At 44.4% G+C, this 21,833-nt stretch overlaps 1 protein-coding gene across 6 annotated transcripts in view; it reads left to right on the forward strand.

Annotated features, from left to right (window-relative positions):
* CTDSPL (CTD small phosphatase like) overlaps window positions 1-21,833 on the forward strand; it is a 114,656-nt gene that overhangs the window by 59,730 nt on the left and 33,093 nt on the right. For all 6 annotated transcript variants that reach the window (XM_081824415.1, XM_081824443.1, XM_081824432.1 and 3 more), the window contains exon 2: window positions 20,318-20,472. In XM_081824415.1, the coding sequence (XP_081680541.1) occupies window positions 20,318-20,472 (155 nt within the window). The remainder of the gene's footprint in view (window positions 1-20,317; window positions 20,473-21,833) is intronic.

Here is a 21,833-nt window from a genome sequence, read left to right on the forward strand (position 1 = left end):
CCGCTGGAGCGCTGCCTGGCCTGGGCCAGGTCTCGGTGAGGCTGAGCACCGTGGGGGCAGCTCTCTCTAGAGCTCACTTGTCTGCTGCCGCAAGCAGGCGTGTGAGCTGCTGGGACTGCTCAGGAAGGAAGCAGTCTCCTCCATTTAATCGGCAGCTTGAGCTGTTCTGTAGCTTTGCTCCCCCTCAGAGCAGCTGTGTGTCCGCAGCCTGTGAACATCTACCCTGGTGCTTTAACATCAGAGTGGAGGGGGAGACTGCGGCGCCCTGGCAGGAGGTGTGTGGGAGGCCGGGGCTCTTCCTCACTTGGGTCTGGATGGTCGAGGGCCAGGCACAGGTGGCATTTTCGATTTGGAGACATCCTCGTAAAGAGTGGTATTTTCAACAAGTGACCTTTTGGGAGGGAAGACCAGCTCCTGGTTCAAGACCGCCCATCCCTTTCACCCCTGCACTGCGGTGCTTTCAGTCACTAGGGATTTAATGTGGATGCCTTCCCCTTGCCCTATGGACAGGGGCAAGTGTTTTGGCCTGATTAGCTCACTTAGGCTTAAGGAGACCTAATAGTTCAGCCCAGTTCTAGTCTCCTCCCTGCCCCAACCCCCATGTGCCCTGCTCCCCGCTGCATTTCTTAGCTCTGCGGGCCTGGCTCCACCAACCGTGGTTTTGCCTCCATGACCCTCGGCCTCTGTGAGCCTCCGTGAACCTCTGTGAACCAGAGCCCTTAGGGAGCCGAGGGAGCCGAGAGAGCCTCCTCGTCCTTTCTCACCCGTGACTTCATCCCTTTCTCGCACCCTCTGGAGGCGGCCGGCACAGGGCCTTTATTTCCCAGCTAACAGTTTCCCTTCGGAGCGGCTCAGTGACTTGCCTGCGGAGAGGCTGTTGGGGACGAGGTGCTGCCTGGGATTCTGTGTGCCGCTCACGTGTGAGGAGCGGCACCTCCGTCTTGCTTGGCTGACCGGCGTAGCACGTGCCCCATGGCACCGTCTTCTCCGCAGGCAGGACAGACCAGAGGGTGTGCGGGACCAATGGCCATTCTGCAGGACATGTCCGACTCATGCCGCAGTCAATACGGCCACGGGTAGAGGCTGGGTTACAGGTAGCTGGGGGCGTGTGTGTCTGTCTCCTCCCGCTCGTTAGTATGGGCCTTTCCCAAGGACAGAAACATTGCCTTAACTGTGTTAAGCTCTCAGTGCCTAGTCAGCGTCGGCACATAGCTAGTGTGAGGAAAGCAATCCCAACCCTTACCGCCACACACACACACACACACACACACACACACACACACACACACTCACAGTGTACAACTTTTAAGCTGATGCGTGACTGTTTCAACTTTCCAAGGTCTGTGAGGCCTTCCCTATGTGGTAGGCGGACATACCTCCTATAAGACAGTAGTCCTTACACCTCCCGGTCATCCTGGGACAGCCCCTTTCTTCTCTTTGTACCCTGTTGTCTCAGGCCTTGCCTCTGCAGAATTCACATGTGCCTGAGGACTTCTTCCCAAGTCATGGGGAGTGAAGACCTATGCTTGGGGGTGAAGAGATAGCAGGGGACAGCCCCATGGAGTTCCCGTGGAGAGGAGTGTGATTAGCAGCGGCTACAGGTTACTCTAAGTCTGACTCTTGAGTGCTGTCCTCAGACCTACAGTGTGGTGGAGCATGAACGCCTGGGTCTATGCCCAGACTGAGCCCGAGCAGCCTGAGAAGCAGTGCCCCAAGGTACTTGAAGCAGGGGCAGCAGTGGCCAGTTGGTTTCCCAAAGTGAGATCAGATCTCAGGACAAGGATTGGGCTGCGACGTCCCAGTTGCTCCATCCCATGGAGAGATTCTCCCTCCTCTGCCCAGGGTAGAGGATCAGGGTGTCATCTTATGAAAGGAGCTAGCATCCTTATATCCTGTGCCAGAGAAATCTTTACTAAATAGATTGCTACTCTTTTTCCTCGCAAAGGTAGCTCTGTTAAGTTATGGGTTAAATCAGCTTTTATGGGCACCTTATCACTCTTTGCCACATGGTATTTATGGGAAAGAGCATTCCAGGTCCTAACCAAGTGATTGGTGAAGTGAGGCTTGTGAGCACAGCGTGCTCGCCCGCCGGGGCCTTGCCACCTCCTGGCCTGGAGTGCCCAGGTGTCTCTGAGGAAGGACTGCAGCACAGCCCAGACTCCGAGCCCGCAGGCCTGCAGGACTCTCCCAGCCTGTGGGCATCTGACAAGCCAGGGCCGCATTTCCGTCCTGGACAATAAGGGGTGAGTTCATCGAGCGTCATTTTCTGTGTTTCGTGTTACCTCATCTCTTGTAACATGACAGCAACCCCAGTCTGAGCCGGGTGGGGCCACCGAGGGGCTGCAAGCAGGAAAGGGGCTAACCACATCTGCATTTTAGAAAAGACTGCTCTGAAAGAGTGGGTGCAGAGAGACCTGTCATCAGTCAGATAGTTGCACAGGTCCCAGGGAGGGAGGGGTGGTGGCGTGGGCCAGGATGATGGCTGAGCAGATGGGAGAAGAACCTGCGCCTGGCAGCCGGTTAATTGTGGGGGATGCGGAAGGGAAAGCTGAGGTCACCGTCCATGTTGCTGGTGTGCCTGAAGAGAAACGGAAGTAGTCAGCTGGAGGAAGGAGCCCTGAGCTCTTCTTCTGGGGAACCTAAAAATGCCGTGAAGAATTCCAGAGGACTGCATCCCAACTGATAGTTCAGATGTGTTCTTAAAATATCTGATCTTGGCAGAATGGAACTCTGTGTAGGAAGAATCACATGGTACTTCTTATTCCATGTTCAGTCCCCCAAAGTGTGGGGTTTATTTTGAAATATGTGGTTTAAGCATTTTTTATCTCGAGAGGTTTCTTGGGGTCATTTGTTAATATTTTTTCCATTTATAAAGGTTATATACCCTAGAAGATTCCTGGTTAAGGAACAAATAACTGAGAGGATTTCTTATCATGCTCTTATGGGAATTAAAAATGATAATTTTTAATGAATAAGTCATGCTCTTATGGGAATTAAAAATGTACAGTTAAAACCATAGGCTGTCGACAATGACATTTAATGTGCATATTTCCGTCGGAATTATTAAACTCTTAGCTAGTTGATAAGAACAAGCCTTCTAGGTATTCCTTGCTTTTCTCTATTTTTTTTTTTAATGAAACAACACACTTACAAAACAATACAAAATCCAGACAGTATTAAAGCGCTTATTTTGGCTGTCAGAAAAACTACGATCGGAGCAAAGGAATGACACAAACATGTGATTTGATGAAATTTCAAAATTAATATGAAAACATCTGTCCATATGCCTGTTTTCCTCAAAACTTTGCAAGCCTAAACTCTATTTTACCTTTCTCTTGTTAAAATGAAACAGGGAAGAGTTTCTGTGTTTGAAAACTGGGAACTAAGACAACAGGTCTCTTGCCATACTCTTCAAACTAGTCCAAGGTAAAATTTTCTTTGTCTTAAAATTCTTGAGGTAAGAATTCAGAGTTCATCATGATTCATACTAAAGCTGTTTCCATTACTTGGCCTAGAGAGAGGGAAGGAGTGCTGTGTGTCCTGTTTATGTGATGAAAATAAATTTCTCTAGGCCAGCCATTTGCTCTTTTGTCCCTTGTGGTTGCTATCCCACGATTGGGAGTCTTGTTTATCCATGCGAAAAAGGAATTCAAAAGAGTTATGAAATCCAAAGTTGATATTTGAGAGACCAAAAAACAGGGACAAATGACCCAGTGCCAACAGCTTTTACTTTTACTTGGAGACTCCCCTGTATTGTAGTTACCAGCTTTTCCAGCAAGGGTTAGAGGGCACCATAAGGAATTATCCTGGTGGGTAACATGGAAAACCTTATGGGCTTATGTTGATCTTCCTGCCTCCACAATTGCAAAATAATGACAAAAGTAAATATTTGGGGCCAGGTTTATTTTGGTCAGACAAGTTCCAGTCTGGTTTCTAAAATTAGGAATTCTGCGGGATGCACGTAATTGGGGCATCCTGCCAGAGAACTTTGTCTCAGGGATGTACAGTTCTCTTATTTGTTGTTGCTTGCTTGGAAGTGTGCATCTAAACCTTCTCTCGTGTCTGTCCATCTGGGCGGACCCACTCCTGATGGTAGGAAGGCTCTACCCATCTAATTTGGGTAGGTTCCCACCCCCCCCCGCCCTCACCCCTGCTTGCCGTCTGTCCTTCATACACTGCCAGACAAGCCTTCCAAGAGCACAGCTCTCATCCTGTCCCTGTCCCTCCTCAGAGCATTCACTGACACCTCCCCCTCCCCACACACACACACACTGCCTTCAGGCTGAAGGCCCTCCCCACCATGGTGCTACCTGGTGGGACATCCTCTGCCACCAGCCAAATTGGCCTCCCCGTTGCCCCTCAGACACACTGACTGCTTGCTTGCCCTTGTGACTTTCCATTTCTCCCATATAAATGTAGCTCCATATCCCCTCTGTCCATCTTTCTGGGCCCAGCTGCAGTCCCATTTCCCCTGGGAAACCGTTCTGTCCAAGGGAGGCCTCAGTCCACCACTGTGGATACTTGCCTGCATCATCCATTGTTGTCTCGTTCCCTCAAGCCCAGTGCAAAGGAGGTACTCAAGAAACATTTCTGTTTAGGGCTGTCTTTGAGTGTCAGGTTTCCCCCTCAGGAAGTTGTCCTTGCCCTGTAAGAGGCTGCCCTCCTGCTGCTGGTTCCTGCGTGTGTCCTTCTCGTCCGCCCACACCCATTCAGCTCTTTGTAGAATGTAGTAAGGGCCGCTCTTACCCTGCACCTCCAACTGGGGCTATGTTTGGGGTGGGAGGAAGGCCTCATTCACACGGCCTTGCCTTCATCTGCCTTCTTGGGTAGAATAGGAATAAGCAGGGCCAGGTTCATGGGTGTGCATCCTGTGCCCCGCAGAGGGCCCCACGCTCGGTTTCATGCTCTGCTGTTACCGTCTTGAAATTCTTACTTTTTTAACAAGGATCCCTGCATTTTCGTTTTGCACTGGGTCCTACAAAGTATATATCTGGTGCTGGGAGTAGGACAGCTGCTGACAGACAGGTAAGGATAGGGAAACATTACAGAAGGAATGCTGGGTGGGGTATGTGTGGAGGCCAGTGGAAGGTGGGTGACAGAATGGGAGAAGGAGAAGTGGAGGAAAGATATCAGTTGTGAGGTTCCTTCCTTAAAGGGGTGGTAGTTCTCCAAAGCCAGGATTGTTCCTCAGGGGTGGTGACTCCACAGGACCTGACTTTTTGGCCCTAAATAGGTTTATTTAAGTTCTTTTGTAAGCCTGCCATTTTTATGGAGCTGTTCCAGCTTTCCCATCCTAATCAGAGGAAGAACCAAGTCCTTCCAGTGGCCTACGGGCCCTGCCTGACATAGTGCTTCACCACTGAACTCCACTCCTACCACTGTCTTCTCAGTTAGTCTGTTGCAGCCACATCAGTCCCCTTGCTTTTCTTGAACATGCCAGAATGCCCCCCACCTCAGGACATTTGCACCTGCTGCACTCTGACCCTAGAGTGCTCTTCCTCTAGAAGGCTTGCCCCTACCGCGCCTTCAGGCCTTTGCTCAGGTGTCACTTTATCAGTGTGGTCTTCCCCCAAATACCCTATTTGAAATCACACAATCACACACACACTCACACACACACACACACACACACATACACACACACCCCACCTGTCTTTCACCTCTTTCCTGCTTTACTTTTATTCACAATACTTGTCACCATTTAACATACTCTATACTTTACATGTTTATTTATTGTCTGTCTCTTTCCATTGGAATGTAAGTAAGCTCAGTGAAGGCAGGAGTGTCTGTAAGTTTTGTCCACCTAGAACACTATGTGACACACAGTAGACATTAAATAAATGTGCTGGTGAATTCACTGCCCTCTGGGGGCTGACAGTACTTCTACTTGAGATTATACCGGTTTTCAAAGGAACCACACCATTTTACATTTCCAGCAACGTGCACAAGTGTTCCAGTCTCTCCACATCCTTGCCAACACTTGTTATTTTCTCTTGTGGGTTGTTTTTTTTTAAATAATGGTCATCCTTACAGGTATCAGATAATATCTCATTGTGGTTTTGATTTGCATTTTCTTGATTAGTGATGTTGAACATCCTTTCATATACATGTTGGCCATTGTAGGTCTTCTTTAAGAGAAACGTCTATTCAAATCTTCTGTCCATTTTTAAAATCAGATTGTTTTGTTTTGCTAATGAGTTACAGGGGTTCCGTATGGATTTTGGATATCAACCCCTTACCAGATATACGGTTTGCAAATATTTTCTCCCATTTTGTAGGTTGCCTTCTCACTGTGCTGATGGTCGCCTTTGCTGTGCAGAAGATTTTCGTTTGATATAGCCCCACTTGTCTGTTTTTGTTTTTGTCACCTGCACTTTTGGTGTCATATCCAAGAAATCGTTGCCAAGACCAATGTATTTCCCTATGTTTTCTTCTAGGAGTTTTATAATTTTAGATCTTAAGTGTAGGTCCTTAAGCCATGTTGAGTTGATTTTGTGTATGGAGTAATAAAACGGTCCAATTATATTATTTTGCATGTGGATATACAGTTTTAAGAAACACCATTTGTTGAAGGGACTGTATTTTCCTCATTGTGTAGTCTTGACTCCATTGTTGAAGATCATTTGACTATATACGTGTGAGTTTATTTCTGGGCTGCTTTGTTCCATTCATCTTTATGCCAGCACCATACCGTTGTGTAGCTTTCTAATGTTTTCAGGAAATCTGATTTCAGGAAATATCCAGCTCTGTTCTTCTTTCTCAAGATTGTTTTAGCTATTTGGGTTCCATATGAATTCTAGGATTGTTTTTTTCTATTTCTGAAAAAAAAAAAAAAGCCACTGGGATTTTAATAGAGATTATACTGAATCTGTAGATTGCTTTGGGTAATGTGGACACTTTAACAATATTAAGGCTTCCAACCCATGAATACATACTGTCTTAGCATTTATTTGTGTTTTCTATAATTTCTTTCAGTAGTATTTTGTAGTTTTCAGTCTTTTGTCCCCTTGGCTAAGTTTATTCCTAAGTAATTTCATTTTTTTGGATGCTATTGAAAATGCAGTTATTTTCTTAATTTCCTTTTCATTGTTGGATTGTTTATTGTAAGTGGCTGGAAATGCAACTGATTTTTGTACATTAATTTTGTATCCAACCATTTTGCTTAATTCGTTTATTACTTCTAATAGTTTTCTATGGGATCTTTAGGGTTCTGTACATACAAGATCATGTCATCTGTGAACTGAGGTAGTTTTGCTTCTTTCTTAACAATTTAAATGCCTCTTACCTCTTTTCTTTGTCTAATTGCTCTAGCTAGGACTTTCACTACTATGTTGAATAAAAGTGGCAAGTGGACATCCTTACCTTGTTCCTGATCCTAGAGGAAAAGCTTTCAGTTTTTCACCTGTAATAGTTTTTTATGGGATCTTTAGGGTTCTGTACATACAAGATCATGTCATCTGTGAACTGAGGTAGTTTTGCTTCTTTCTTAACAATTTAAATGCCTCTTACCTCTTTTCCTTGTCTAATTGCTCTAGCTAGGACTTTCACTACTATGTTGAATAAAAGTGGCAAGTGGACATCCTTACCTTGTTCCTGATCCTAGAGGAAAAGCTTTCAGTTTTTCACTTGGAGTATGATGTTAACTATGGGCTTTTCAGAAGGGGAGCCATTTCATAGGAGAGATATGTTTAACTGTAACATAATAACAATAACAACAACAAAACTATGGGCTACATATGTAAAAATACTTACTATATTGAGATTATTTTCTTTTAATCCTCATTTTTTAATGTTTTATTATGAGATGGTGTTGAATTTTATCAAATGCCTTTTCTGCATTTGTTGAAGATTGTGTGGTCTTTATGTCTCACTCTGTTAATGTGGTTATCACATCGATTGATTTGTGTATGTTGAACCATCTTTGCAACCCACGGATAAATCCTACCTCATGGTATATGATCCTTTTAATGTCCTGTTAAATTTGGTTTGCTGGTATTTTGTTAAGGATTTTTACATCTGTATTCATTAGGGATATTGGTCTGTGCTCTTCTTGTAGGTCTTTGTCTGGCTTTGGTATCACGATGAATCCACCCTCATAAAATGAGTGACGTGTTCCATCCTGTTTAAATTTTTGGATGGGTATGAGAGGGATTGGCATTAATCTTTCTTTAAATGTTTGATAGAATTTTTCAGTGAAGCCATCTGACCCCAGGCTTTTCTTTGTTGGGAGATTTATTTGAATACTGATTCAGTTTCCTTATTCATTATTGAGCTGTTCAGATTTTCTCTTTCTTCATGATTCCATCTTGGTAGCCTGTATGTTTCTAGAAATTTACCTATCTCTTCTAGGTTATCCAATTTGTTGGCATATAACATTTCATAGTTGTCTCATAATCTTTTTTTTTTATTTCTGTGACATCAGTTGTAATGCCTTTTCTTCCATTTTTTATTTTATTGGAGTCCTCTTTTTTTGTTAATTAGTCTAGCTAAAGGTTTGTCAGTTTTGTTGGTCTATGCCAAAAACTAACTCTTAGTTTCATTGACTTTTTTTCTATTGTTTTTCTAGTCTTTATTTTGTTCATGTCTGTTATAATTTTTATTACCTCCTTCCTTCTGCTAACTTTGGGCTTGGTTTGCTCTTCTTTTTCCAATCCCTTGAGTTTGTTTATTTGATATCATTCTTCTTGTTTAATGTAGGCATTTGCCACTCTAAACTTCCCTCTTTGTACTGCTTTTTCTACATCTCATAAGTTTTGGTATGTTGTGGTTTTGTTTTTATTTTTCTCAGGTATCTGTGATTTCTTCTTTGACCAATTGGTTATTCAAGTGTATGTTGTTTAACTTCCACATATACGTGAATTTTCCAATTTTCCTTCTGCTATTGATTTCTTGTTTAATTCCATTGTGGTCGGAAACGTTATTTGTTATGATTTCAGTCTTTTTAAATCTGTTAAGACTTGTATTGTGACCTGACATGTGATCTATCTTGGAGAATGTTCTGTGTACCCTTGAGAAGAATATGTGTTGTGCTGCTGTTGGATGCAGTGTTTTGTATATGCCTGTTGGGTCCATTTGGTCTCTCGTGGTGTTCAAGTCCTCTGTTTCTTTGTCTTCTCTCTAGATGTTGTGTCCATTACTGAAATCTCCTACTGTTATTGTGTCATTGTCTATTTCTCCCTTCAGTTCTGCCCATGCTTGCTTCACATATTTGTGTGCACTGGTGTTGGATACATATACATTTATAGTTGTTGTCTTTCCAGTGAATTGACCCTTTTACCATTAGATAATGTTCTTCTTTGTCTCTTGTGACAGTTTTTACTTAAAATCTATTTTGTCTGTATAAGTGTAGCCACTCTCCTCTCTTGGTTACCATTTACATGGAATGTCTTTTTCCATCCTGTCACTTTCAGCCTATGTGTGTTCTTAAATCTAAAGTGGGTCTCTTGTAGGCAGCATATAGTTGGATCTTGTTTTTTTATCCATTCAGCCATCCTATGTCTTTTGATTGGGGAGTTTAATCTATTAATATTTATACTAATTACTGATAGGGAAGGTCCTAGTGCATTTTGTTTTCTGTCCTGTAACTTTTGTCTCTCTTTTTTCTTCTTAGCTGTCTTATGAGTCATTGACTTTTTTGTGGTGACATGCTTTTTACTCCTTTCTCATTTTCTTTTTTTTTTTTTTTTTTAGATTTTATTTATTTGACAGAGAGAGACAGTGAGAGAGGGAACACAAGCAGGGGGAGTGGGAGAGGGAGAAGCAGGCTTCCTGCCGAGCAGGGAGCCCAATATGGGGCTCAATCCCAGGACCCTGGGATCATGACCTGAGCCGAAGGCAGATGCTTAACGACTGAGCCACCCAGGCGCTTTCTCATTTTCTTTTGTGTCTCTTCTATAGGTATTTTCTTTATTGTTATCGTGGGAGTTATATAAAACATCTTATAGTTGTAACAGCCTATTTTAAGCTGATACCAAGGCCATTTTTAATCTTGGCACAATTTTTAGGAATAAGGTACAACAAATGGATTTTTTTTAACTTTTTCATTTTGACCTTCCTTTAATTACTTTAATGGGATTAACTAGAATTAGTGGATGTATATTTTATGAGCCTAATGCAACCAAATCCCAATGGCATTTTTTAGAACTTGATAAAGTGATTCTGACATTCATCTGGAAGCATAAAGGGTTAGGCTATCCAAGAAATTTTTGAAAGAAAATAATAAAGGGGAACTGGTACTGTTAAATATAAAACAATAAACCTGCAGTAGCAAAGCTTTGTGTTACTGGCACAAGCAGAGGAATGGAGTGGAGTAGAGTGGGATAGGAAGGGATAGTATAGAATAGGATGCCCAAATCAGTGTAGGAAGATGAATTGTTAAATCAATATTATTAGGATACTTAATCTTTTGGAGGGGGGAGAATAGGTAAGTAGAGTCATATGTCCTACTATATACAGAATAAACTCTAAACAGAATATTTACAAGATATTAACTTTAAACTAAAAAAGAACTAGAAGAAAATGTAAGTGAAGAGTATATCATATTAGGGGGTGCCTGGGTGGCTCAGTCGGTTAAGCGGCTGCCTTCAGCTCAGGTCATGATCCCAGGGTCCTGGAATCGAGCCCCGCATTGGGGCTCTCTGCTCAGCAGGGAGCCTACTTCTCCTTCTGCCTGCCCCTCCCCCTGCTTGTGCTCTCTCGCTCTATCTCAAATAAATAAATAAAATCCTTAAAAAAAAGAGTATATCATATTAGTATGGGAATGAATCAGTTAAAAAATCATTAGATTTGACTCCCTAAAAACTTAAAACTTCTGCATATCTACAGCCATTATAAACAAAAGCAAAAGGCTTAAACCAAACTGAGACTATTTCCAACATACAGAACAGTCCAGTACAGAACAGTTCAAGGATTATGTCTCCAATATAGGACAAAGGAACTCTTAAAAAGAAAAGAAAAAAGTGGAAAAATAGGCAAAAAATATATAAGCACAATTCTTGGGAGAAGAAATAGAAATGGCCAAAATGTATAGGAGAGATTATAGAACTTGGATGACAATCAAAGAAATACATATGAAAGCGACAGGGTTGTCATTTCCACCTTCCAGACTGGCAAGGCTCTTTAAAGTCTCGATGTTGGCACAGCCTCAGTGGAACACCCCACGGGTGGGAGCGCACATTGACCCTGCCTCTCTAGGTGGCAGATTGTCCACAGGTATCAAGAGGCTTGACATTTTTTCAGAGACTTTGGTCCTAGCAGTTACACTTCTAGGAATTTCTTCTAATGGGGTAATCAGACATGCACATAAAATTATGTACACTAATTTCACCGTCGTATTATTTCGGATGTTTCTTGCTTATTATAATGCATGAGAATTATTACTTTAATAAGTGATACAAAATTCAAAGGATACTAAAAGGAAACAGAGTGAAAAATAATTTTCCTTTCCTTCCAGTTCTGTCCTCCATTTCTCTGCCATGGAGCAACCAGTTACTTACAAATCCTTCCAGAGATGCTCTTTGCACATGTGAGAATAGAGAGATGCTTGTGCTTTTTATTTTGCATCTCTATTTAATTTTGTATTTGAAGGTTGGTGGTAGCATGCTATATGTACCATATGTACCTTGCTTTTCTCATTTAATAAATCTCAGCATGTGCTCCATTATCAGTAGGCAATATAATGCAGAGGTTAAAAAGCACAGAGGAGTTGCGTTTGAACAAACGCTACTACTTACTAGCTATGTCATCTTAGACAAGTTTCTTTACTTCTCTGGGCCTTAGTTTCCTCATCTATGAAAAGAGTATAGTAATAGTCCTGTACCATAAGATTACTGAGACGATTCAGTGAGTCACTATATACAAAGTGCAGAAAATAGCAGCTAGCACATCTGACATAAGTGTTAGCTAATATTAGTACATAGGAAGCTGCAGCCTTCTTTTTAACAGCTGTAGAATATTCCACACCGGGGATCTATTCTATTTTGTCCCATATTAACGGACAACTAGATTGTTCTTAGCATTGCTGTTGCAAACGAATTGCAGTATTTGTCATGACACTTTTTTTTAAAGGAAACAACATAAATGTCCAAAGTTGGTTTAATTATGGCACGGTGCGCATCCACACAGCAGAATACAATACAACCAAAGTAAGGTTGTAGAAGGGTATCAGATATGTGAAAATGTTCACATATATATTTTTAAGTAGAAACAAACATTTTTAATATTTGTTCTATTTTTTCCATTATAGATTGTAGATTGTAGAAATTGAGAAACAATAAAAAAGTATGGAGAAAAATAGCAATTAACCTAGTCCTATGATCCAGAGATGCCATGCCTACTGAACATATTGGTGAATTTTATATAATCTCTCTCTCTGAAACTTTGCACTAATTATTTTATAGGGGTTGCTGGCTTCACTAAAAATGTCTGGGAGCTAAGAGTTGGGTTCGTCAGATGGGGGGCTGGCCATATGTGGGTGGCATGGATTAAACCGGCTTGGGGGAAGAGGCTTGCTGTGGGCAAGAGGGCTTCCCAGGAAGTAGAGCTGCTTGAGCCGACCTCTCTCTGGACAGTCGTAGATGCTGTTTCTTTCTAATAGTTATCTCGGTGATTTTCATTGTTCTGTGTTTCCTTTCATACATTCATTCGCTCGGTGAACATCTGTCACAACGGGCCTGTTTGTACCAGCATGCATCTATGTCTTAGGGACTCAGGCATGAACAAGATGAGTTCCAAGCCCGTAGCCCTGGAGCCTGCTTTCTAGATCTTGTCCAGAAACACAGGATAGAGTTACAGGCGTAGGGCCTGGGCCGTGTCTCTCTGAGATGCTTCCCCAGACAGTGACAACAGGCGCTTCTCCACGGGTCTTCCTAGTGGTATTTCTGGTGGCGGCTCAGTATTCTGTCCAGCTGCTCGGCATTTGTTTAATTAACCATTTCTGCTCTGTTGGACATGCACATGGTTTGCATGAATACTTCATGGTCTTCACCACATCACTCCTCTGCTTTTCAAGTGGATCGTTCCAGTTTATAGAGTTACCAGCCACGTGTGAACGAAGGGGCCTGGGCCATCAAAACCTCACCACCGTTGGCTCACTGTTTTTATTTCTATTATTTCTGTTCATTTAATAGGTACAAAACTGGGCTTCACTGTTTAAGTGTTCACTTATTTGATTACTGTTAAATTTTAACCTTTACTTCCTCTTAAGTGCATTTTCTGTTTAAATCCTTTGTTCTGTTGCTTAGTTGGGCTCTTGCTGTGAAAAACAGACTGTACAGTGATGGCTGAGAGCTCCAATTCTAGACTCCCACAGACCTGGTTTCTGTCCAGCCCTGCTTCTTAGGAGCTGTGTGGCCCTGGGCCAGGGGTCTGGGATGTGCTGAGGTGTGGAGGGCGTTCCCAGCACGGGAGCACTCCTTGGGAGCTGAGTCACAGAGTTCGGTGGCCTGGGTACATTCAGGGCACAGTGGAACAATCGCTGTGTCTGGCTTTATCTAATAGGCCTACCACGAGTATCCTTGGCTCACTATGGAATTTCCAGAAGTGCGGCCTTTGGAGTAATGGCAGGCACCACAAGGCCTCTTATTCATTTTCTCCCTGGAAGTCAACCCCAAACCCAGAAGAGGACTGGGGAGAGGCGGGGAGGGGTGGTGGGAAGGCTGGGAGCCCTGCGGTCAGGCACTTCTGGCTTTGAACCCCAGCACCCTCACCGCACAGTTGTAAGTACTCTGAGTCTCCGTTTCCTCATTGGAAAATGGGGTGTCGTCTGGGCACTGCACACTGGGAAGTCCAGCCATTATTAATTCAAGGGCCTCCAGCAAACGAGGCACCGAACTAAAGAGGGTTGTTAAGGAGCCAACAGTAAACAAGGGAAACACATCCTGCCATCATGGGAGGACGAGGTTGGAATTCCTCCTGCCCAGCTTTTTAGCCGTCAGCCCCTGCTCCTCCCCTTGGTCCTCGCTGCTAGGGGCACCACTGCCAGGAATAGGCTGCAGCGGGAAAAGAGCTTTCAGAGGTGTGTTTCTTTCAGAAAGCTGGGTGCAATTGCCAGGGGAAATTTATCGCTTGGAACTAGAAGAGGGACTGCCTGGATATCTCAAAAGGTGACTCTTTTGGTGACTAAGTCCTTTTTCTAGGAGAAAAGGATGTTTGGATTCTCAGCAGCCACATGTGCTTTTGAACTCTGTGCGGTCTGTGCCCTGGCTTCTCCCCACCCCAACAGCCCCCCCTCAGCGCCCCCCCTTTTATTCAAACAGAGGAAAGTTGTGTTTGTTGACCACTCTTTCAGGGTGGGAAAGGAATGTAATGTATGCCTAGACTGCCCAGAATTTCCTGTTAGACACCCACTCCAAACCACGGCCCTGGGATGCATTCCAGAGATTGCAGCCCAGTCCTAGGAGAGAAGAAAGGGTGCATTCATTTAAATGCCGGCCATTGGGAGGAACTCCCCCTCTCCCCTTAAAAAAAAAAGGTGTTTAGCTTTTTCCGTAGTAGTATAGTTGTGAATTCAGCTGCATGGTCTCCTCAGGGTTGTAACGTGTTCTGACATCCCCATGTGTGAAGAAGCATCTTTTCCTTGGGAAACCCCAGGGTGCAGTTTTGCAGCCTTAGCATTGGTGTCCACGTTGATGCTTGGACATGTTTTTAATGTTCTGCTGTGAACACTTGGATGATACAAATCGGTTGTGGAATACCTTTCTTGATTCTGCTCTTGTGACAAGAAAGAAGCTGGTTTGGAGGGCAGATTTTGGTGCTTTGACACATTAGCGGTAGACTTCTTGTGTTGAGTCCATTTTATCCTAGAAAGTCTGTTATGCTGGGTCTTTGGCCGTCTGGCCCCTGTGCCGGCATGTAGGCTGGCTTGGCACCGTGGAAATTAAAGGCAAACCTTCTTTGTTTTCTGTAGCTGCCAAGATGCAGTTTCTTCACTTGGGGAGAAACTTGAATGATTGGGGATGGATTCATAGTGAGTAGCAAACATTTCCACCTACGTTCCAGCTTCTCTGAGCTTCATCCTGAACTACTCGTTTGATGTAGGGATGTGTGTGGGGCAGTGGAAGTTCCAGATCAGATCCGAGATAAGGACAGATGGGTGGGGGTGTTCACAAAGGCAGCGAGTATGTGAAGCTCTGAGTCGGTGTAGACCCCAGAGGTTTTGGTCCTGAAGCTGGGGTTTCAGGATGGAACCAGAGCCCCCCCACATCTGTAATCTAAACCAGGTCAGCACATAAGAATTGTTTAAGAGCAGTGGTTATGTGGCATGGGCAGCTATCACACTGATTAAGAAACACTGTCGCGGGGCACCTGGGTGGCTCAGTCATTGAGCGTCTGCCTTCGGCTCAGGTCATGATCCCAGGGTCCTGGGATCGAGCCCCGCATCGGGCTCCCTGCTCAGCGGGAAGCCTGCTTCTCCCTCTGCCACTCCCCCTGCTTGTGTTCCCTCTCTCGCTGTGTCTCTCTCTGTCAAATAAATAAATAAAAATCTTTAAAAAAAAAAAAGAAAGAAAGAAACACTGTCGGTGTAGGGTCGACATTTCAATTTCTGGATGCAGAAGGGAACCAGGTAGGTCAGGAAGTATAAGCAGTTGACTAGCAATGCCCCCTCTTGGCTGGTGCGTACATACTCGTGGTGGATCCACCTGCACCTTCCTGTGTCTGTGGGCATAAACACAGTTTGATAGCTCTTTAGACCAGTCCTCTTGATCCCACCAAAGGACCAGACCTCACTGCCCACCTCGGTGGACTTTCCCCTGGACATTTCATGTTTTTAATTACAATACTTTCTTTCTAACTGTATTTCATATAAGAGTTCCAAAAAAGGCCTGAGTCCTAGGGTTTATTTTAAGTGTCACATGTGGAGCTTTTTATTTGTTTAGTTTCCTACATCATCATCATCATCATTATCACCATCATCATTATTATAATATAAAGAAAGCTTCACTAGATAGGAAGTAAAGTTTTAAGGAGCTACTTCAAGTTCTAAGTTTAGAATTCACATAACCAAAACCAAAATGGGTCGGCCTCCATGTTTTCTCAGAAAGCCAGGCTGTTTTTGTAAGGACTGTTGTTTGGAGACATGCTAACTTCTGAATGTTCACAGTGAGACACTGCTCAGTACCTAAAATCAGTCAGTCTTTTGTTGCTGTATTTTAAGGTGCTGGTAGATCTTCTCTCTTGAACAAATATGCGTGTTTTTGCTGCATCCACACGACAGTCCTCCCTGTAGGGTAGGTATGAAGACGCCCATATTTGTGGTGTGGCTTAGGTAGATGAAGTCAACACTGGCTAACCAGGAGCGGCGTGAGACTTGAACGCACAATAGAACCCCAAAGCCCTTTTTCTTTCCATGGGACTTGTTTTTTTTATTTTTATTTTTTATCTCCATGTGACTTGTATTTAAAGTCAATTTTTAAGTAAGAAATTTCCATTCTAGGCTCTTCAGCCAAAATGGTCCATATCTCTGATTTGCAAATACATATCCTGGAAATCTTTGATGCAGATCGATAGCCGTTATCAGTCAATTTAAAATTTAAATTCAGTGGTTCCAGTTCCAGAGGTCAAACCATGACATTTGTGGTACAGTTCTGCTCATCCACTCCCCATTGCCGTAGAGTCAGATGCAAACTCATCACCGTGGCTTACAAGGCTGTCATCAACCATCACCACTGCTCTGATTTCTGAGATACAGTCGTGCTGTCTCTCACATCGGGCTCTTTACTGTTGCTGTTTCCCCACTTCCCTGCCCCCTCCAACAATTGTATGCACTGTGAGCCTAGCTCAGAAAGCATTTCTTCTAAGAAATCACTCCTACCCTCCCTTAGATCTGGACTGTGCGCCCTTCTTGGGGCCCTGTCAGTGCCCTGTGCTATTCAGTGTCTCTCGCGCTAGATGTGGGCCACATGAGGTGGGGACGGTGCCTGTGTGGTTCACCGGTGTTTCTACACCGCCTTGCCTGGCAGCTGACATTTTCAGGGATAATCTTTTCCATCGCAAATAACGTAAACCCAGAGAAACAAGTAATTTATTTTCTTACATAACTGAAAATTCCAGGAGGATCTGGTTTTAATGAAACCACGTCCCCAGATGGTATTGTCAGAGATCCATTCCTCTCCGTATCTCAGCTCCTCTTTCCTCTGTTCTGGCTCATGCTCAGGTAGTTGCTTCTCAGTTGATGGCAGAGGAGACACCAGGGGCTCCAGGTTTGGAGCTTTTTGCTTGGCAAACCAGCAAAAAGAGAATATCCTTTCCAATGGCTGTAGCATGAATCCGGGGGCACACTCTCCTTGGCCCAAGTTGGGTCAAATGCCCAACCCTAAGCCAGCCACGTGGCTCGGATTGGCCAGGCCTCGGTAATAGATGGAAAGCAATTTGTAGGTGGGGGAAGGCAGTAGGGTAATTAGACCCAGCCAGCCAGCATCTTGAGCCCTTTCAGGACCAAACGAGCACCGAGGGTGGGGTGAGGCTGATGCTGGTCCTGAGCAACTCCATTTATTTCCCCTGCTGGCCTGATTTTGAGAGCACCCGACCAGTCCAAGAGCGATTAGAACATAAGGCAGCCCCTGACCTCCCAAAGCTTCCTACAGGCCCTAGAATTAACCTTCTTTAGCGGGAAGAGGCCTGGCCCCTCCCTCAGCCTTGGAAGTGAGGCCCATTTGGGCTGCTTCACCTCCTGGTGCACCGAAGGGAGATCCTAAATGAGCTGCCACTTTCCCATCAGGGGGTGAAGACCTTCCCAGGGACTCACTCCCACAGCTCTCTTTGTGGCTTCTACGTGGTAAGCCGTCATACGGTAGAAATTATAAGTAGCTCACTGGCTCCAGGTTCAGGACTTTTTTTAGCATATAAGTTAGTTTGTTAATTTGTTTGTTAGTTGGTTGTGGGGAAGATGTATGTGACCTGAGGATGAAAATGGGATCTGAGGGGGTGCTTTTTGCAGAGCTGTTTCCTGCCCAGCTTGGGCATCAGCTGCTCAATGTGTCTGAGACATGAACAAATAGCTTGTTTACTTGCAGAGAAATATGCTATCAGCCGGGGAAGAGGCAGGCTTTTTTTCTTCCTCTGACTAAATTATTTGAGTGTGGCATAAAAGCGAAAGCACCCAAAGTAACAACAGAACAGTTTAACCAATCATACATATTTTTTTAATTAACTATTTATTTGTTTATTTTTTAGAGGTGAGGCAGGGCAGGGGGGAAAGGGGAGAGAGAGAAACTTAAGCTGGCTCCAGGCCCAGCAGAGAGCCCAACACGGGGCTCCATCTCACAGCCCTGAGATCCTGACCTGAGCCGAAATCAAGAGTCGGACGCTTAACCTACTGAGCCACCCAGGCGTCCCCTCCCCCAATCATATATATTAAATATGAGTTTATTGCAGTGCTTTTCTCTCCATTTGGCATGTTCCCTCCTTGATCTGACCTGATCTATCAAGACTGCGTTCAACAGGGCACATGGAGAAAGCACACACTTTGGAAACAGGCCTCCTTGGATTCAGATCCTGGCACACGCAATTCCTAGTTGTAGTCCTGCCGCGGTAAGACAGAAGCGGTAATGCCTATCTCCTTGGGTAAGCTGTTGAGTGTTACATGAAATGAGGACTGTAAAGTAGTGGAATTTAGAGGGCTGGTCCTCAGTCAACAGTGGTCATTATCACTTCCCCCCACCTGCTGCTTGGAAGGCCTCTGCACCTGGAGGTCCCTGTGGCCTGGTCTGCCATCAGGGGCCCCAAGTGAGAAGACTGGTGCCTGCAACATGCACCCAGGCATTCTCAAGGAAGATAAAACAGCCAGCGTTTCCCGGGGTTTGTGGTTCTAGAGCTCATCGTTAGTAATGGGGATCTTAAACTCACACTTACGGGGCCTGGAGGCCACCCATGCCTGTGGGATTGCTGGCAAGAAGTTTTTCAGTCTTTTTTCATGTGAATTTTCATGTGAATGCATTTGGTTTTGCTGCCAGCAGAAGAGTACCCCAAGACTTTTAGCAGAAGTTCTGTGATCTCTTGAGAGGGAAGGTGCTGTACAAATCACTCAAGTACACAAAAAGAGGAATCATGCCAAAGCTGTTTTTTGGGAGAGAGAAACTCCAACAGTTACCATGTGGACTCAGTGATTTCCTACCCTCGTAATTTCCGGATTCACCCCAAGCGCGGGCCCTTTGTGGCGTCTGCTCAGTGCCCTTGACCCACCCAGACGTGGTATGTGGAGGGACAGCACTGGCTGCATTCCCAGGCACTGCTCCTGGCCCTCCAGGTTGTCAGTCTCCTCCCCTGAGGTGTGTTTTTCAGCTTATACTAATTTTTGCCTTTTAGTTCTGACTTGTGGCAGCTTGTCTTGAGGCCTGAATAACAGAAAGGATAACGTCACTCCCTCGGGAGACTGAGTCCAGGACAGGCCGGGAAATGAGTCCATGGCACAGGATTGCCCTGGGTTTCAGGAAGATGGGCTTGCCGGACCGTGTGTTCTGTGTCCCACATCTGCTGCTTATGTGTTCAGTGTCATGGAGGACTCCAGCCCTCCCATCAATGTCCTGACAAACGGCAGAGTTTAAGAAGGGGTCTTCTTTATGCCCTTACACCTCTTATTTCTTTTCTTTTCTTTTTTTTTTTAAAGATTTTATTTATTTATTTGACAGAGAGAGACACAGTGAGAGAGGGAACACCAGCAGGGGGAGTGGTAGAGGGAGAAGCAGGCTTCCCGCCGAGCAGGGAGCCCGATGTGGGGCTGGAGCCCGATGTGGGGCTCGATCCCAGGACCCTGGGATCATGACCTGAGCCGAAGGCAGACGCTTAACGACTGAGCCACCCAGGCGCCCCCACCTCTTATTTCTTAATGAAGTTAGTCTTGGAGTTAAGAGTGTTCAAGAACCTAGTTTCAAAGTGACTCTTTCTTGGTGCCCTTCTCAGAGAAATGCTTCTCAGAGAGTGTCAAGTCTGATTTGTGACTGAAAGGATCTTTGTTTTTAAGTAGTGCTTAGTCCCGGGTCGGAAGGCTGTCTGCTGGGTTTAGGAAGGCAGATGGTGCCTGACCCTGAGGATGGGTCAGTTACTGAGCAAGCAGCCCCCACTGGGCTGAGGTCAGAGGAATTCTGTCCAGCCAGCAGGATTGGGCTCCATCAACCAGCTGGCCCTCTAGGAATCACATGTTGAATAAGAGTCCTTTAGAGTAACTTCCTGGGGCTCCTCATCTTCTCGCGCTGAGTGGGTCTCCTGGTATTGGGGCTCCGGGGTGGGGGCGGGGGGGCAACTGCACATTCGGGTTTTCCCATCGCATGACAACTCCGAGTACGTGCTGCAGTTGGCCACAGTGTGTTGTTTCTCTTTCCAGCATCCCAGTGCAACATCAGCTTAAAGAAGCCGAGGAGCCGAGGCATCCTTAGCTCCTTCTTCTGCTGCTTCCGGGACTACAATGTGGAGGCCCCGCCCACCAGCAGCCCCAGTGTGCTTCCGCCACTGGTGGAGGAGAACGGTGGGCTTCAGAAGGTCAGTTCTGGGGCGGGGAAGGGGTGGGATGGGATGGGGGGACTGTGCACTCAGCAGAGCCTCAGTAGCTGCGTATCTGTCCCATCCTTCTAGAATATCCTGAATAAGGGATCTATAATAGCTTTGTGTACAGCCATTAACTTAAAGATCTGAAATGACCAAAAAGGTCATCTTCTTCGTCAGAGGATATCTCAGTCATTCCCGTTCAGCGACTGAAGCACATAGATGATGAGAGTTCTAAGAATCACTTCACTTTTTTATAACATTCTGTCTTGGGAAGTTGGCTGCATGAAACGGAAAGCTGAAGAACCAGTAGCAGAGAAAGACATGGGAAGACCAACGGAGAAACAGAGGCATGCCAAAGAACCAATAATAAGTGTAAATGGGTTTAACTACGTCGTTTAATAACAAACATATTTGTTATATGTTATTCTTTTATATCCATCAGATACAAAGTTTTAAGTCATTTTCACAATACGTTAAAAAAAAAAAAAAAGCAAAAAACTAAACTCTGCCCACATGCTGTTTAACGGACATATCCTAAGCAAAGTGACTCAGAACAGCTAAAAGTAAAAGGATGAGCAAGAAGATGTCACACAAGTATATAAACAAAAAGAAAGCAGGGATTGCTACATTCATTCAGTCAAATAGAATTTCAGGTAACAATCACTGAAAGGCCAAGAAGATTATTCACTGTGAAGATAGTTGAGATTGAGGACACAAAAACCATAGAACTTTATGTCCCAAATAGTGTGAGCAACGGACCTGAGCAAGCATTTCACAAAATAAGAAATACAGTTGGCCAATAAACATGAAAACATGTTCAGTATGATTAGTAATCAAAGAAATGCAAACTAAAACAGTGACATAGCCTTTTCCATCTATCAAATTATCGAAGATATTTATAAAGATAATAGGTGGATTTGGATGAGGGTAGCCGCAGAGAGGGTAGAAGATATAAATGGGTTATTGGTAGCCATTTAATTGGTTACACCTTTCTGGAGGGAAATTTGACAATGTAATCTTAAAACCTTAGCAGTTATTTATTGACATAGTTATAGATGTGCAAGGATTGAACTATGGGATACTGTCCAGCAGAGATTATAATATTGCAAAAGTGTAAGCAACCTGATGATCAACAACAGACAATAAAAAACCCATAGAATAACCATGCAATCAAATAGTGTGCAGCAATTAAAAATAATGTCTCATAAATATTGCTGACATAGGAAAATGTTCACCATATGTCACTTAGGGGATAAAAAAACTTGTAGGTGAGTATATTTATATTAGAGGATAAAATGTAGTAGGTGAGTATATTTACAAGTATACATGTAGTCATACACACACACGGGCATTTA

The sequence above is a fragment of the Leptonychotes weddellii genome, chromosome 1, assembly GCF_054177405.1.
Source record: "Leptonychotes weddellii isolate Sample4059 chromosome 1, ASM5417740v2, whole genome shotgun sequence".
Taxonomy (NCBI): domain Eukaryota; kingdom Metazoa; phylum Chordata; class Mammalia; order Carnivora; family Phocidae; genus Leptonychotes; species Leptonychotes weddellii.